Source organism: Lygodium microphyllum, chromosome 6 (assembly GCF_053477565.2).
Source record: "Lygodium microphyllum isolate KBCC chromosome 6, Lygodium_microphyllum_v1.1.10, whole genome shotgun sequence".
In the NCBI taxonomy this organism is placed as follows: domain Eukaryota; kingdom Viridiplantae; phylum Streptophyta; class Polypodiopsida; order Schizaeales; family Lygodiaceae; genus Lygodium; species Lygodium microphyllum.
The window spans coordinates 67,807,501-67,826,135 of NC_141140.1; the positions used below are offsets into that span (position 1 = coordinate 67,807,501).

Consider the following 18,635-nt stretch of genomic DNA (forward strand, 5'->3'; position numbering starts at 1 on the left):
ATAGCTTTTAGGAAATCTTTTAGATTCTATGAGTTTCTTGTTATGCCTTTTAGACTTACGAATACTCTTGCCACTTTTAATTGGATGATGGATCGTATCTTCAGGCCACATAGAGGATTTGTGGGCACTTTCTTTGATGACACGATTGTCTATTCAAAGAACGAGGCGGAGCATAGAAAACACTTGGATATTGTGTTCAATGAACTGCATGACCATAGGCTGGTTATCAATGACGAGAAAAGTAAATTCTTCTTGCATGAAATCCACTTTTTGGGACATATTGTATCGACTGATGGTATTCGCATGGACCCTGCAAAGGTTGAAGCAATATGATCATGGCAACCTTTGAGGAATGTGCATGAGATCCACATCTTCTTAGGTTTATGTTCTTACTACACGAAGTATGTACGCGGGTTTGCTGAAATTGCATCTCCATTGCATGCCTTGCAGAAGAAGGATGTGCCGTTTAGATGGACAGCAGTGGAAATTTCAGCATTTGAATAGTTGAAGGAAAAGATGACTTCAGATCTTGTCCTTGTGTTGCCCAATTTAAGGAAGTCATTTGTAGTTCAATGTGATGCATGTGGTAATAGCATTGGGGCTGTTCTTATACATGACGGCCGAGTTGTGGCTTATGAGAGCCGAATTTTCCACGGTGCAGAAAAGAGTTTGCAAGTCTACGAGAAAGAGCTCTTGGCTGTAATTCAGACACTGTCTACATGGAAAGATTATTTGTTGGGGGCTGATTTTACAGTGCAGAAAGACCATCAAACTTTGAAGTACTTTCTGACGTAGACAAAGTTGTCAGAGAAGCATATGAGATGGGCAAATTTTGCTCCATGTTTCATTTTCAGATTGAACATATTGATGGTAAAAGGAATGTTGTGGCTGATGCACTGTCATGTCAGCCACAAATTTCAGCAGTCAGCATGGTTTATCACACTGAGTTGGATGCCATGAAAGAGCAATATGTTGTTGATTCGGACTTTGCTAATGTTTGTGATCAGCTTTGCAATGGCCAAAGGCATGAACACTTTGTGCTAAGAGATGGATTTCTGATGATGCATGGACGACTATGTGTCACAAAGCAGTTAAGGCCTAGAGTTATCTTTGAAAGTCATGTTCCTCTGTATGCAAGACACAGAGGTATTGATGCCACGGTCAAGGGAGTGGAGCATTTCTTCTATTGGCCAGCTTTGAGGCATGATGTAGAATAGTTTGTTAAGACATGATTCATATTCCAGAAGGTAAAGCATGATAGCCAAAAGATGCCGGGTTTATTGCAGCCCTTGCCTATTCCTGATAGGCTTTGACAGAGCATTGCAATGGATTTTATTTTTGAGCTTCCTAAGATATCTACAGGGAATGATGGGATATGGACTATCATTTGCAGGTTTAGCAAACAAGCCCTTTTGATTTTGGTGAGGAAGAAAATAAAGGCTGATCATATGGCACGATTGTTTTTGCAGCACGTCTTTAAGTATCATTGTATGCCAGAGTCGGTCATCGGTGATCAAGATCCTCGGATGACCAGTTTATTTTGGAAGGGCTTATTTGAGAATATGGGTACCGCGTTAAAATTCTCATCATCGTTCTATCCGCAGAGAGATGGTCAGTCTGAGGAAGCAAATTCCATAGTGTTAGATCTTTTGAGGTGCTATGTTTCAAACCACAAGACATAGTGGGAGGAATATTTGCCCTTGGTTGAGTTTGCTTACAACAACACAATGCATTGTTCTACGGGCAAAGCTCCATTTGAGGTGGTTGAGGGTGGCAAGAAGCTCAATGCCCTACCTTCATAAGGTGCCACCAATGATCCATGGTGCTGCTCAAAGTTGTAAAGCCCTCATTATGAGGAGAAGCCATGTGTGAACTTGGACATTGGTGGGTCTTGACTTGTATATCAAATGAGGTCTATGTGACTAGCTGACCATTGTAGGTCTACCCTTTGGGTTAGATAGAGTAGTTAAAGCTAGTAGCAACTTGAGACACACTACATGGAGTTAGGGGATAAGGAAGTTATTAAGGATACCTATTTTGGGTTTGAGGGCCGCAGAAGTAGCCCTTGACTAGGGATGATTAAATTATGTTGAGTTTTCAATGGTTTATATCTACTTCCATGGATAACAGTATATATTATGATGCCATTGATGTTTTAGCCATGGTTTATGCTTGGTTTTTGCTATACTATGGATTGGTTTTGCCAGATGAGTTGAGCTGATGAGAAATGGACATGTCATATAATAATATGGCAATGTTTTGAGATTCGTTCTAAGTCTTATGCTATGTTATGTTGGTTGGTAATTTTTAGCATATGTTGGGCATAAGAATGGTTGAATAGCAGTGCGCAATGTTGTGTTGACTATGATACTCTATGGAAATTCCAACGTAGTACTTTGCTTTTGATGCATTTGGTAGTGCAATCGAGGACGATTGCAAGGATTTCAAGGGGGAGGACAGTCATGAGGACATGTATTTTTGAAACCTCACTTAACATGTGGATTTATTTTTAATCACATGATTAAGTAAATGTTGCACATGTGAGGTGTAATTTGGGTTAAAGTAAATTCACGAGCTCGGGACCCGAAGAAATCATGGGATGTCAAAGGCAAAGGTTGCTATAAGTTATGTTGCACAGGTACTTGGTAGTATCTAGTGTCAGTTGTTGGCCTAGGCCATTCATTTGGCCATAAGTGCCAGTTGGTGACACTAGAAAAGTGGCGTTTAATGGTACCTAATGCCAATTTTATGGTCAAAGATGGCGGAGAGACACTCGGGGATGGAAGTTGCCTAGCCAATTTAATTATTTGCCAGTCAGATTATTTTCCAAAGCACCAAAAAAATTATTAGATTATTTTTCAGTATTTAAAGACTGAAAATTATTATTTAATTATGGAAAATATTGGAAAAACCATTTAGAAATACTGCCACTTGTCGAAAATGCCCATGCAAGACCGAGAAACGTCTTTAGAGGCTGGAGAGAAGCATTTTTATAAATTTAGGCTGCAAGAGAGAGGGAGGGGAGGCTGCTGGTTTGATTTGCAGCCATTGGAGGATCTTCTGAGGCAGCAAGGGGCAGAAGAAGACCAATCAACAGCAGTAGACAGCATCTACAGGCTGTTGAGATGGGGCAGCATCACTTTTCCTCTCATCTCCTAGCCATTTCATAGCCTTGCTTCGAAGATTGCAGCATTTGGACCCTTGGAGGCTGAGAAAATTCAGATTTCTTTACTGTAATCCCTAATCTGCAGTAGAATAAGTGTTTAGTAGCAGCCTCGGGAAGCATGCTAGAAATTGGAAGCTCCAAGACTTGGATTCAAGAGGGCTGAATTTGTTCAAGTGGAGGGACCAACAAATAATTGAATTTGGGGCATTTTTCCATCTCCATCAAAGTAGGTGAAGGCCAATTGATTGCCCGAATCAAGGGGCAAATCAAATTAAAGACTTGTTGGTGATTCATCACAGTAAGAGGAGTTGGAATACCGAAAGGGATTGGGAGAATGCCATTGTAAATCAACTTCTTTTTCAATAAAGCTAAAGAAATACCGAAAGGGGGGCCAATTTTGGGGCCAATTGGGTGTGCATTGTCCAAGATCAGTAGGTGAATTTGTATTTTTAGATTTGCATTAATTGTTTGCTGTTGTAATTAAGTTGTAATTGGGAATTTACCAGCCATCCATGGAAGGAAGACTGGTTTCAAACATCTTTACCAAAGCTCTTCATCGTAACAAATTTGAAGCATTTCGCAATGCTTTAAATTTGATCTCCTTTGGTGGCGGATGATCCTTGTACTTTTGATCACTCTTCACTCGAGAGGGGTTTGTTGGGTTTTCACTCACGTCTACGCTCAGAGAAGAGTGTTGGTGATCAATAGGATACTGGGGCACTTTTTACTCTCGGTACGAGACGTGTTTTCCCCCAGACTTATTGTCTTATTTTGTATGTGCTTATGTCACACAATTACGGGCACTTATCGTGTTCGGGTGTGAACACCCACTACAACCCTAAGGTTTAAGGGTCGTACTTTGTACTTTCAGAACACACTCTTTCAATCTATTGTATTGGGTGTCGTGCTTCACTCTCACACTGTCTATGAACTCTGATTTGAGCTTCGATCCTCTCTCCATCTCACAGATGAAATATGGTATGGCTAATTGTAAGTCAATCCTAATGCCATTGGATGAAAATGCGAAGCTAAGTGTTGATGTGGGTGAGATATTGGAGGATCGCATCATGTATAGGAAGATAGTGGAAAGTTTCATTTTCACCACTATCACCAAGCCAAGTTGTAACTACGCAGTTGGTTTGGAGAGTCAGTTTATGTAGGTGCCTCATAAGCCTCATTTGGATAGTGTGAGACGTACCTTGCGGTACCTTAAGGCAACATTGGATTATGATATTGTCTATGAGGCCGACTTGGTGGTGTAGTTATTTGGCTATATATTGATGTAGATTGGGCAGGAAGTGTGTCTGACAAGAAGTCCATCAATGGTTATGTATTTTCCCTTAGGAGTGGGGCTTTGACTTGGAGTAGTAAGAAACAACCCACTATTGCATTATTAAGTGTAGAGGTAAGAGCATAGGGGTGCTGCTATGACAGCATGTGAAGTAGCTTGGATGTGAAAGCTACCTGATGCTTTGGGGATACAGATAGATAGGAGAGTTGTCATTTATTGTTACAATATGAGTAGCACATAGTTGGTGAGAAACCCAGTGTTTCATGCACACACGAAACACATTGAGGTTCATTACCATTTTATTAGAGAGCGGGTCTTACTAGGTGACATTTATCTTGATTCTCATATAGGTGAGCACAGAGGAACAAGTTGCAGATAACTTCATCAAGGCCCTAGTAGCAGAAAATCTTTGACGATTTCAAAGCTTACTTAGAGTACAAGTCATGGAGTTGAGCTTGAGGGGGAGTGTTGAGATGTCAAGCTCAACACGAGTTGACATTCACGTACTTGGATGACCATTTCTGCATTCATATCACTGACAATGTTGGTACCTGCATGAGCTATCATTCCAATGATACTTTACAGCCGGACATCAGTTAGTCCACCTATTCTAGTTATGGGATATCTATCTAGTTCTCTTTCTAGTTAGTATGTTCACACTATGGACTGTTTCTATATTATGTATGTTGTACTCTCTTTACTCTTGTCGACTGTTATAGTGGAGAAGAAAAAGAAGAAAAACCAGGGTTCTTAGTATCTATCTTGTGTGCATTCTTTGTATGTTGTGTGTCTTGCTTTTTAACATTATCCGAGGGCTGAAGTGCTCTGTTTTCATCAACAGCAGACTGAACTAATAGACATTCTATCCAAGTGTTTGACTGCTATTCGTGTTTGCAAAGGAGATTGAAGTGCATATCAGGACTCTAAAACACATTTAAGGAAATGACAATGGGAAATTTTACTTGTGGCTTTAAAGTAAAACAGTTTCTGTCACACACGCATTTGCACAATATGATGTACCTTGTCTGCATGACTCTCTTGAATCATAGACTATTGTTTGTGAATCAGCTACAATCTTGTTTTAATGTGATTATGCTCCACTTGCAGGGACCTTTAGAATCACTTGTGATCGGTGAAGTGAGAGTTCGCACTTGTAGGTCATCACTGGATGCAATTGAATCACCAAGGTTGTTTGTGCTACAAGTATCACTGTATGATGCAGAGGTGTTATTGAGAAAGAAATCTAATCGTGAAACAAAGAAAGAATCCCGCCCCAAACAGCATGCATCTGGTCGTGGCAAGTGGGTGGTTCTTGCTAATATTGCACAATACTTAACAGTCTCAGTGGTGGAGCTAGTGGTGCAGGTTTAATATTTGCTCTTAACTTGCATGTTTGACTTGTTTTTCATTTCTATTCTGGTACTAACTACTGCTGTTGCAGTTTGATAAACATAAAGTACTGGCATTCATTAACCAATTTATATGAAAAAGTATATAATGAATGCCGATGCAAGAGAAAGGCAGAGGGAAAGAGGGTTTTGGGGGGAGGGGGGGCGTGACTGGGAACAGGAGAGAGAGGGAGTGTTTTATTGGAACTAATTTTCTTGTTGACTCTCAATGTTTCTGGGCCATTCTGTGTAGTGAAGGCTGTGCGTGAGATGAGAGTGAAGGGGGACTGAGAGTTGAGAGCAGTAGAGAGTGAGAGAGTGAGCACGACACAATGGGTATTCGGCACAGTGACAATGTACCACATTTTAGGTTTTGAATATATATAAAGTACAAAGTGTAAGGGTGCGTTCACACCTAAACACAATAAAATGCACGATGACCCTTTATTCCCAACAACCTCCCACCTAAAGGTAACATGCCTGAAGGTAGAGGAAAGAATCAGCTAAGTCTATGTATGTACAAAGCTAAAAGACACATATACTATCCAACCCCCATCATTTGGCGGCAATGAGCAAACCGCTCGGCTGGCAGACCTTTCGTGAGAAGGTTTGCAGGATTATCATCTGTATGTACCTTGACAAGCTCAATGCCTTTGTTGTCAAGTACATCCTAGATGAAGTGATACTTCACCTGTATGTGCTTTGTCTTTGCATAAAAGATAGGATTCTGTGCTAGCATGATAGCACTCTGACTGTCATAGTGGAGGATAGGAGCCTTTGTAATCCCAAGCTCTCTCACCAGATGTGAAAGCAATAAAGCCTTTTTGCATGCCTCTGTGGCAGTCACATATTTTGCCTCTGTAGTAGACTTTTGCAGCCTAGATATCCAAGAGATTGCTTCTCCTGTGAACATAAACACATATCCTGAAGTAGACTTCTTGCAGTCAGGATGGCCAGCATAGTCTGCATCCGTGAAACCAACAACAGATGACTTCTGCTCACCAAAGCAGATACACAAATCCTTCGTGCCCTTAAGGTATCTCATGATACCCTTTACTGCTTTCCAATGCTTTTTGCCAGGATATGCTATGTATTTGCTAACTACTTTCACCGCAAATGCAATATCAAGACGTGTAGCAACCATAGTGTACATCAAGCTACCAACAGCTGAAGCATAAGGTATCTTGGCCATTTCAACCTTACCATCATCTGATGTAGGGCTGTCATTTGCACTAAGTGTCACATATGTAGGCAATGGTACACTAATGTTTTTCCCTCTCTCCATATTGAAGTGTTGCAGGACTTTTGTAATATACTCCTGCTGTGATAGATAAAGAAGACCCTTTGATTTGTCTTTGAGTATACACATGCCAAGAATGTGATTTGCCTCACCAAGATCTTTCATATCAAAGCTATTGTATAGACTCTGCTTCAAGGAGTCCAAGGCATGAACATCCTTGCCTGCAATTAGCATGTTATCCACATACAATACCAAGAGAATAAGGCTGCCATCTACTGTCTTCTTGGTATATAAGCAAGTGATAAACTTGAGAGCAATTAAATCCTTGAGATTGTATGAATGTATCAAATTTGTGATACCATTCCGATGGTGCTTGCTTCAGCCCATATGGACTTTTGTTGAGTTTACATACCATGTGCTCTTTTTCCTTTGCAACAAAACCGTCAGGTTGCTGCATATAGATTTCCTCATGCAGATTACCATGTAAGAAGGCGGTTATACATCCATCTGTATGAGTTCCATGTCCTCAGATGCAACCAAGCCCAAGATGGTTCGCAAAGTAGTCATTTTGACTATAGGAGAAAAGATTTAATCAAAATCAATTCCATGTTCTTGCTTGTACTCTTTAGCAACCAAGCGTGCCTTGTACTTGGGTAAGAACCAGAAGTGACTTTCATTTTGTAAACCCATTTGCAGGGTAGCACTTTTTGTTCTTTTGGCAAAAGTACTAAATCCCAAGTGCCATTCTTCATAAGAGATTCCATCTATGATAGCATTGCTTTTTGCCATTTCTTACTATCCTGTTTGTCCATTGCTTGTATGATGGCTCACCACAATCTGTTAACATGACATAATCAGTCACATAGTTTACTCAAGGAACAAATCTATTTGGCTATTTTTGCACTCTGGTCAACCTACAGACCTAATGGTTAATATTTGCTGGCTATTCAGCCTGTTGCATTAACAGCTTGCTGTTCTGAAGGTATAGCTTGCTGTATAAGTGGTTAAGGTTGTTCCAGGTGCACATGTTCTTGTTGAATTTGTGGGACATCATGGGCAAGATTGTGCTGATTATTTACAGCATCATTCCCTGCATTTTCAGCAGGTATTTACTACTGTCTAATGGGCATTCTTTGCTATCCTATTGATACATCCTCTCGGAATACAACCCTTCGGACCTTCTCTGTTCTTTCGGGCTGTTTGTGCATGCGACCTTCCTGGAAGATGACATCATTGTTTCGTACTACTTTTCTTTTCTTGGGATCCCATAATCTATATCCCATTCACCTTCATCACCATATCTTAGGAAAATACATTTAGAGGACTTTGGCTCTAGTTTGCTACGTTCTTCCTTGCATATATGCACAAATGCCTTGCAGCCAAACACTTTTAAGTGTGCATGAGAAGGTGGCTTGTCCGACCACACTTCTTGAGGAACTCCCTCCCCAAAGACCTATTTGGTGACCGATTAATCAAGTGTACGGCTGTCATAATAGCATCTGCCCAAAAACCATGGGGTAAAGCAGTGCGTTACAGCATTGTACGGACCTTGTCTTGAATGGTCCGATTCATACCCTCTTCAATACCATTTTGGGGCGGATTATGAGGAGCAGTAAGCTCTCTCTTAATCCCTTTGCTGTCACAAAAGTCTTGAAAGATTTTGGACACATATTCCCCACCATTGTCAGAGCAAATACATTTAACGTCTTGCTGGTCTGATTTTCAGCAAGTGCCATGAATTTTTGAAATTTATCCAAGGCCTCGTCTTTGCGACGGATTGCATAAACCCAAACTTTACGTGTGGCATCATCAACAAAGGTAATAAAATACTTCTTTCCCCCTAAAGATAACCCTGGAATTTGACATACATCTGAATGTACTAACTCTAAGGGCGAAGACTTTAGAGAGAGAGATTTTTTGTGTGACGCTTGAGCATGTTTACCATAAATGCAATGATCACACTGTTCAAAATCAGCATATCTCAAACGCAGTAAATAACCCAAATGAGAGAGTACTTTCATTCTAGATTGACTCGTATGTTTTAACCGGCTATGCCGCCACAAAGAAACACTTGGCTGCTCAGTTATGGCGACAACATGGTCATGCATACTAGATACATGCAAAGGATACAGAGTATCACTTTTGGATCCCTTGGCAACAATGCAGGAGCCCTTACTTTCCATTTGCTATCGCCAAAGGTGGTGTGATAGCCTTCATCATCTAGTTGCCATGTGCTTATCAAGATCTTCTTGAGTTGAGGTACATGAAACAAATACAGAGCCATGCTAAAATTCTTGTTTTACACTGCCAATGCCTGCAATGTTACATGCATAATTATCTCCCAAGTGGACAACACCACATATTGCACCGGTGTAGTCAGAGAACCACTCATGATGTGGTGTGACATGGAAAGATGCACCTGAATCAAGTATCCAAGTGTGAATATCATCCTTAGAATCTGCAATCAATGCATGTGCATCCAAAGAAGAAGCTAGAAGTACATCACTGTCACTGTCATTATCATGAGCTACTACATTAACCTCGTCTATTTTCACTTTGCTCTTTTTAGCATGCTGGTTGTTCTTGTTTTCAGCCTTGTTGGCTTCATTGTTTTTGTTTTTGCCCTTCTCTTTCTTCAGTTGAAAGCAATCCCTTTTGTAGTGCCCTTTTTGCCACAATGATGGCACTCCACATTCTTTCCACAATGTTGGCACTCCACATTCTTTCCACGAGATTAGCTGCGTGCGCTATTTTTAGAACTGCTCTTATGCTGAAATTTGCCTCTAGTGTGTAATGCATTTGAAGACTTGTTTATTGAGTTGTTCTTCCTATTGAGTTCTTTCATCAGCAAAGGACTCTCCACATTAGAGTAAAACAGTTGAGGATTTGAATTACTCAAAGCTGTCTTGAAAGTATCCCAACTTCCAGGTAGGGTGCATAGCAGGAAGGTAGCTTTGAACTCTTTGTCGATATGAAAATCCAAAGCAATCAGCTGACTGAAAATTGAGTTAAACTCATTCAAATGTATAGACATGGTTGCACCCTCTTTCATGCGAAAGTCCATCAGTTTTTTCAGCCAATAAACCTTGCTGGCTGCACTTTTCTAAGCATACAATTCTTCAAGCCTTTGCTACATTGCATATGCTGAATTCAGCTTCTCAATGTTGAAGAGCAAGTTGTCTGACACTGAAAGCTCAATGGTAGAGCGAGCAAGCTCGTCCAAGTCATCCCACTTGTCTTGTTCCATGCCTATTGGTTTGATTCTCTTTGTTTTGATGGGCTTTACATGTTTCTTCTGCACCAAGACATTATAGCATTGTTTTTTCCAGATTGCAAAATTATGGGCATCCTCAAGCTTCTTAATGTGCAAAAGATTACCGCTGTCACTGTTTCCAGCCATAATTTGCAGCCCCAAATTGACTAACTAGTCACCAAAGGCAAGCCCAAATATGACACAAATGACCACAGTGCACAAGAGTACCAACCAGCAATGAAAATCCCAAGGTTGCAGAAATTTTCAGATCTGCAAATGAATTTTCAGAATTAAAAAATATTGTTTGCTGCACTCCTCAAGCAAATTTTGACACAATTAGAGACCAAGCCAACAATTACATGTGAAATCCTCAAAATTTCACTGTAATTTTTTGCTCCAAAAGCATTCCTGAGCACAAATTTGACAATTTGGGTCAAAAGCCCTAAAATTTAAGAGAATAATCTGTTCTAAATTGCATCAATTCAAGTGCCCAAGTGCATATACCAAGTAATTCTTGCACAAATTGATGAAATCCTTCAAAAGGCCCAAATTTTTCGGGTCCGATGTGCACAAATTTCACTGAAATCGAAGAAATTTCATTGAAATGTGAAAAAACCCCAAAATTCCACGGGCAAATGTGCACCGGTTTTGCAATTTCTGAGTTAGATTGTCCACTTCTACATTAAAGTCCCCAAATCCAGGAAAAGCCCCAAATTCCTTGAGGAGGACTTAACTGTGTGCCTTGGCGTGTGACGCCCGATGAAGGAGAGAAAAAAAAAAGGTATTTCCTTATTAAAAAAAACCATTGACCGCTGCCTATCATGTGAGCCACGTTCATGGTGACTGATCCAGTCTGGTCCGCTGTGCGCCAGTCGCAGCCTGTCTCGACCAGTCCGCTGTGCACCGGTGGCAGCCGCAGCCCATCCCGGTCCAGTCTCAGGTTGCAGCACATCCGTCAGCGCCAGTCCGTCAGCGCTGAACCTGTCGCCTTGTTGCCTGGTCACATCACGGATGCTGAGTCTGGTCACATGTACACTGACTGGTCGCATGCAGGTCCCGTTTGGCCTGCATCAACCTTAGCCTGTTGATTGCCTCTCCTGCACCTGCCAAATACTGATGATTGGTGCCTGAAGCTCCTGCTCGTCCGTCACTCAGCTTGACGACTGTTACTGACTTCGGAAAGTGTGCACAGCCTGTGAGCTCTGATACCAGTTTGTAGTGAAGGCTGTGCGTGAGCTGAGAGTGAAGGGGGCTGAGAGTTGAGAGCGGTAGAGAGTGAGAGTGAGCACGACACAATGGGTATTCGGTACAATGACAACGTACCACATTTTAGGTTTTTAATATATAAAGTACAAAGTGTAAGGGTGCGTTCACACCCAAAGACAATAAAAGGGATGGTCCCTTTATTCCCAACATTCTGGTCCTGACCATAGTGTGAATCTGAAGCTAACAGCAATTACTCATATTGAGGCGATAAGCCTTCTGGCTGCTGTAGCTATATTGAAAAAAGTGTTTCAGGGCCATGTTTTACTGTTTGTTGTAATGCAGGTGCCTGATTGGATGATTGAAGTCAAAGAACTAGATCTTGTAGCTGTATTGATTAAAGTGTTTTCAGGGCAGTTTTTGACTGTTTGTTGTAATGCAGGTGCCTGATTGGATGATTGAAGTCAAGGACCTAGATCTAGTTGTTGATAGCAAAGAATCTGGTTCTTTTTTGGCTGTAAAATTAGCGATATCAGCATGCAACATCCACCAGAAAGAGCAGCTTATTCTCTCTGAAAATTCTTTGCCTTTGGGTTTGCCAGAGAGGCTTCTCTTGGTTGGTGGTGCTGAAGGCAATGCAGTTGGTACTTCTGGACTGTTGTCCCTGGACCATCTCTCTGTAAACAGCAGTTTTGGTCATGAAAGGTTCTATTGTTGTGTTGGCTATTTGGAAGTACTGAGTGATGATGATGATGCAAAACTTGGGAGTGTCAATATTTACTTATTTTGTTGTGTTCGTTTTTTCTCTCTTGCAGAGAACAGGGTTTGGTAATTAGGCAGTTTGATGTTGTTTGTGGAGAAATCTTGCTGGACATGAATGAGAATATTTTCGGTAAAAAGCTTGGGTTGACTGAGAATGATAAATCTGTTGAAGGTTCAGAAGCTAATCTTCATATTGAAGAACCTGATCAAGACAAAAATTCCAATGATGATGGGCCAAAGGCACAAGGATTTCCAATTCAAAATATCCCTGAGAAGGTAATCTGCCTTTACAATAGTTGGTTGTGTCAGTACTACATTTAGTCTTCAGAAGAGCACCTCTAATTTTGAGAGGTTTCTGACTTTTATACTTCCCATGGGATGTTCTTCACCTAGAGCAACCTATTTCGCCATATATTCTTGTACTTTTTACTTATACTCTCTTTTCAGAAATCTTTGTTAATGAATATCACACAAAGGTTTTATAATGAAGTAGCTGAATCTTAGTAAGCCAGGGCGTGATCACCACTTTGTTGGGACTAGCCTACATGAGAGGTGGGAGTGGAAAAAGCCACGAAGTACAAGTGGCAGTTAAAAAAGTCACAAAGTAGGCCGCGCTCCTAATGAACCCAAACACAAAAGACAGCATGACAGTGAACACTGTATAATCACACTATTCCTGTATGTGAGGTGAAGGATCCCAAAGCATATGGCTAAGCTGTGTCCGATTCGGGTGCACAATTCCAGCTACTGTAATAGCTGTTGGCCAAGCTCTATGGTAGGGTGCTGTCGAGAAACAACAGGCTGATTGCCAATAAGCTCCTATGTCGGAGAAGGGAAACACAAGAATTTGAATCAAAATCAAAACTGTACATTATCACCTGAGTCTGTTGCTCGTGGGAAGATGGAATGCCCTTATATAAATATGCTGGGCACTGTCTATGTGTGAAACTGCAGCATCCTGCTTGATGACAAGGGTACAAGCTGTACTACAAACCAAAGCCTTGAAGATGGGGAACCAAAGATGTTGTGCATGCATACAAACTAATAGATGATGAAGACGTGTCTGTTACTTTCCAAAAATGGGAAGCTGTATAATAGCCTAATTAGGCTTGGTTGCTACCAACTGTAAAGCTACAAAAAGACACTTAGCTAGATGAAAGTAGATTCTTCACGGGTCCAAAACAATGCCAAACATGGCATTAAAGGTTTGTTAAGCAACAATCCATGTGAAACTGCGTGAATGATGACATTCCAGTACACTTCTGACAAGGCATCATTTCACTGAACGAAACAGATGATTTAGGTGACAGAATGAGTGAGATTCTTATCATACAGTGTGAAAATTGTAAGTGCTGACTCTTTGAACAGCAATGGGCAGTTTGCAGCAAGAAAATCAGTTGCACCATGGCAATGCCAGCAATGATAAAAATTTCTCGATACCCTCTCGTCAGCGGTGGGCAGTGCAATGTGTTGGGCTACTGTCCACCAAACACACAGGAATGAGTGTTGATTCTGTGTTGTCTGGGCCTCAATTGGCAGCTGGTCTAAGAAAACCCAAAGAAGCCATAGCTATGTTTCAAGCATAAATTAGGGTTTGCCATTCTTAAATTAGCGGTTGCAAGTATTATACTTGCACTTTATTCTCTAGGGAGCAGGCGGAGAGGCTAGAAGTCAAGCCAAAGTTAGAACCCATGCAAAAGGCAAGAGCTAGGAGCAAACCAAAGGCCAAATACACTGAAGATGAAAAGTAAAGAGAGCAAGAGTCCAAGATTCCAAGCAACCAATGAAGAATATCAATCAGCAACTACATCAACTAGAGATCAAATACCCTTCAAAAACCCTTGTAACTTATTCCCAATATTGTATCTCTTAAGAGGCCAACCTCCCAGCAAGGGGGACTCTTTGTCCACCCCCACTGAACTCTACATAAGCAATTAAGCAGTGGGTTCACTCTCGTAGCCTTAGGCCAATATTAACGGGAGAAATTGTTAATCATGCAATGTAATCAAGCAGCACAAACTACCCTTTGAGGGGGGGTGTTGAGAATATGAAGGGAAGATTAGAGTTAGATCTGATAGAAAAAGACATGCATTTGAAGAAGGGGTAGAGAGAGGAGGAGAGCGTGTTGCGTAAAGAAGCCGATGTGCTTGAGTAAATTAAGTGCCCATTAAAGGGCAATCAAAATAGCGACAATCATTAAGGAATGTGGTGGTCATGTCAGTCAAGTGCTGCCTTCCTCCATGCAGGCTACGGGTGGAGAGAGGAGGCAAGCAAGAGATGTTGAGAACCTGAGTAGGAAGGTGGCTCACAATGGTGAAACCATGGAACTTGACTTCCATGTGGTGATGAAATGTGTGTTAAGGATTTAGTCACCTCTATGACGGGCATAGGCTTGGTTAGGGTAGTTTTGGGCAGTCTAGACAGCATTGCCAGCAGTTAGCAATCGCCAGGCAGATGTGGAGTGATCAGGGCAGGCCAGGCAGGATAGACAAGCATGCAGCAGTGCCATGTGGCAGTTGTGAGCAGGCCGTGCATTTATTGCAGCCAGGCAGATCAGTTTTGCTGCAGTCGGCTAGTTTTTGACTGGCTGACCTGCTGCATTATTTTATTATTTTTTCCCTATTTATGACAGGCCTGCCCTTGGTCATTTCTATCTTGTGATTTCTGCAGATTGAGAGATTCTGGCTGTTCATTCTCTCATAGCCGCATGTACATTCAAGGTACTGTAGCTGACAGTATGTTTGCCAAGAGATCACTATTCAGTGTACTAGTCACTATTTTTGCTATGCAGATGGACTAAACTTGCTAATCGCAGAGGGTGCGTATGCGCCTTTTCTCTAACGGATGCAGCTATACGATTTGCTGCAAAAAGCGCATCAAAACCATTATCTGTGATTATGATACAATAGTCAGCATAGTTTAATGGGGCTGCAAAACCACCACAAACTACATCTCCCAGTACGTCAAATAAAATAATATCATATTCATAAAAGGTATTTAATTCTTTTAATAGCTTTATTGTTTTTCCTACTACGTATCCCCTGTAGCCGGTGGGAGCCTTTAGTATTCAGCATTCATTCTCTGTAGTCATTGGCGTTGCTAGGGCTTTGTAGCTATACCATGGCATTGCTGCCAAGAACACCTATATAGGCAATAGTAGTGACTTTGAGCCCTAGGTTCACTTTGTGTGATTCCCTATATCTAGTTAGTCAAGCCCTCTAGCATTGAGAAGAAAGTTGACTATGATGGCTGACCAGTGGTAGTGAGGGTTTGATCAAGCCATTGTCCTTCATTTTGGTCGCCGCCACCTTGCCTTCCTTGTTGGGGGTTGCTCGATTGACAGGTAGGGGTCAGAGCCTTTGATTTTGGCTGTGTACCTCTTGCCTTTGATTAACACTTGTGGGTTGCCAAGGAGATCAAATGTATATAGCAAAATGATAAAAGAACAAGGTAGGGTTAGGGTAACTCAGAGACAACTAGCACAATGAATGAGAAATTGAATGAATTTGAATAGAATATAATGCTCATGCAGCAAACACATTATGTAGTGAAGAAATACTAACCCCCGAACTCGTGTCTCGAGGAATGGGATAGAGAATTTGAGCTGGAGTATGTTATACTCTGACAGGTCTTGCAGCAAGGTAGCCTTGGAAGGCTGTGCAGCACCATGAACAGGCAGTCCGGAGAGAGTGAGGAACAGGACAACTGTTGCAGCATCTTCGTGATGGGATGTCAGTGGGGGGAGTGGAACGGACTGGTGCTTGTGGACAGTGGTTGTCCAGTTGACGGGGGTGGATGTCTGACTATTGCCATGTCAATCACCACATGGACTGGGGGGCGGATTTCTCTCCCAGCGTTCATTACGTGGAGGGCAAGCGATTCATGGACAAAATTTTCTTCAGCCACATAAATATTTCTTATCTTTATAGAGGTTGAATAGTTAAATTTTCAATGTTTTGAACACATTTCAGGTCAAAAAGACCTTTATCACACTCTCTTTTACTCTAAGCTGCCCTCCTGCTTAAGTCCCTTAAAAAAGAAAACGATCCAGTTCTGCATTAAATGCAGACTGTTTCTGCTTCTCCTGGTCTCCTCTCTCACAGTCCTTGAGCTCCAAATTAAATGCAGACTGACCTTTATGATGGTTGTGCCAGTCGTAGTCTCTCAGCAACTTGTTGGCAAACTCCAACAAGTGCTCCCAATCCAAATCCAAAGATTCATTGGGAGCAGACATGACCTGTGCATAGGAGCGCACCTAATGCTAGGCTTCGGGGGTTCTTCAGAATCTACCATCAAGGCATCAAGAGCGTGTTTGCTGAGTTTGACCAGTGGTTGAAAATCAGAACAGGCTGAACCTTGGAGCATGGTACTGTCATCTCGGTACAGGGAACCATTTCTTCCCCCTCCTTAGCATCAGAGTGAGGCCCCAAAGCCTCCACCACCTGATCAATGAAATTAGTGTTCAATTCTGACATGGGCGCGGCCTGTCTTCGGGGCTCTCTCTCTCCTCCCCCTCCACCCCCCCTTCAGTAATGGAAGGTCTTGTCTGTCTTTGGTGATCGTGCAGGGTACACACAGCAGCCTGCAAGGAAAAAATCGGTCCGCCAGTCAAACTCTCAGCACAGCCAACAGCCCTCTGGACAGAACCCATGACACAGTTCACAGGAAGGGGGTCTGCACACAGTGTGTGTCAGTTTCTTGTGCACAGGCGCCTTCTCCTAGTCGCAAACCTGTTGTGGCTCTGAGCCAGCAGTCAAAACTGCTGCAGCTGCACACGTCTACCCTGTGTTGGTGCCCAGACAGGTCTGTAGTATGTGCAGTCTCCCTAGCTCCCCAGCTGCTGTCCAGGAACCAGAATGTTCCTTCTTTGCAGTCATGAGGCTGCAAGGGCACAAAACCTGTTCACTGGGCTGCAGGTCATCACCTCTGGAACTGTGTGTAGCCGCCCCCTGGTCCTCAACCTGCTGGCCTGCATGCAGTTCCATGATTCTTCATTCTCTTCTCTGATGTTGATGTGAATGTAGTGATGCCACAATGATGGCTCTGACTGACCAGGATGTACTGACGGATACCTATCATGAGCAATGCACTGACTGACTGATAGTGAGTCTGTTCCCAGCACAACAGTGAGTCTGTTCCTAGCAGGGGGTTGCTCATTGGTCAAACAGACGGGGACCTACTTGCTTGGCATTGAGTGGATGTCTTAGATTGCGAGATGGCAAGAAATCATGCATTAATGGCTGGGATGATGCAAAATACAAAGAAATCAAGGCTAACCTGCTAGTTGATACAACAGATAACTTGAACAAACTAAGTGATGCTTGGAAAGTAGATATGGATGCATTGAGATCTGATACAAATGCACGCATAGCAGCCAAGGATATGGAGATTGCTGAACTAAAAGGGTTGTTAGAGGTATGTAAGAAAGAATTAGCGATACATAAGTCAATGATGGATGCACAAACAACAATGCTAGTTGCATAGGAATTAAAGAACGAGGTGGAAAGTCTAGAAAAGGACATGCACACATGGGTGAATGTGGTAAAGGAAGCTTAGAAGAAAGTAGAAAATATCAAGCATACAATGAAAGAAAATGCACAATGGATCGAGGTAGTCAAAAGAAACAAAGGGATGCTTTAGAACAAAGTAGAAATGATGAATGCAACACTAGAAGAGGAAGCAAAAAGGAAACTCCATGCATTACGTGTACGTGTGGTAGGGTGGGTTGAAAAAGGAACCCCCCTAGAGGATGCTAAAGCACTGTGTGCTAAGATGAGTGCGAATGAGACATGCATTATGGATGCCTGGAGGGTGGGTGGTCCAAGTGACAAAAGAGGTTGGATCCTCATGCTAAAATTTGAGGACATGGATAATAAGAGGGCCTTCCTCTCAAAATGAAAGGCTTTGAAAGGCAAAAAGGTTTATCTCAATGAGGATGTCACACCTACACAGTTATAGCATAGAAGGGCTAGCATGTCAATGGTATTGGAGGCACGTAAAGAAGGCAAGTATGCTGTGTATAGAGATGGCAGAGTAATCATAGCAAAACGAAGGTCACAATGATGGTATGCAGCCTATGAGATGTTAAGGATGTCCCTTTGGAATTGTAATGGTTCAATGAGACTTAATGCAGGTTATTTTGAGGATACTTTTTGTGGGATAGACATAGCTATGTATACAGAGACACATCAATGTATAAGTTCTAGATTACCAGATGTTGTGGGATACAAATGGGAGAGTGTATATAGGCCTAAGCCTCTTAGGCCAAGGGGAACCAGAGGGTTGGGGGGGGGGGGGGGGGGTGGCTATTCTTTATCGTTAGAGCCTCCAAG

The 18,635-nt window shown here is 42.1% G+C and overlaps 1 protein-coding gene across 4 annotated transcripts in view; it reads left to right on the plus strand.

Annotated features, from left to right (window-relative positions):
* The window catches only part of SAB (HYPERSENSITIVE TO PI STARVATION 4), a 129,882-nt gene that overhangs the window by 25,286 nt on the left and 85,961 nt on the right, over window positions 1-18,635 (plus strand). For 2 of the 4 annotated variants that reach the window (XM_087679598.1, XM_087679599.1), the window contains exons 1-2: window positions 12,112-12,246; window positions 12,357-12,579. In XM_087679598.1, the coding sequence (XP_087535724.1) occupies window positions 12,458-12,579 (122 nt within the window). In that variant the 5' untranslated portion in view covers window positions 12,112-12,246; window positions 12,357-12,457. Of the gene's footprint in view, window positions 1-5,564; window positions 5,823-11,983; window positions 12,247-12,356; window positions 12,580-18,635 lie in introns of those variants that run through there. The other 2 variants (XM_087679596.1, XM_087679597.1) reach the window with 2 other exon arrangements.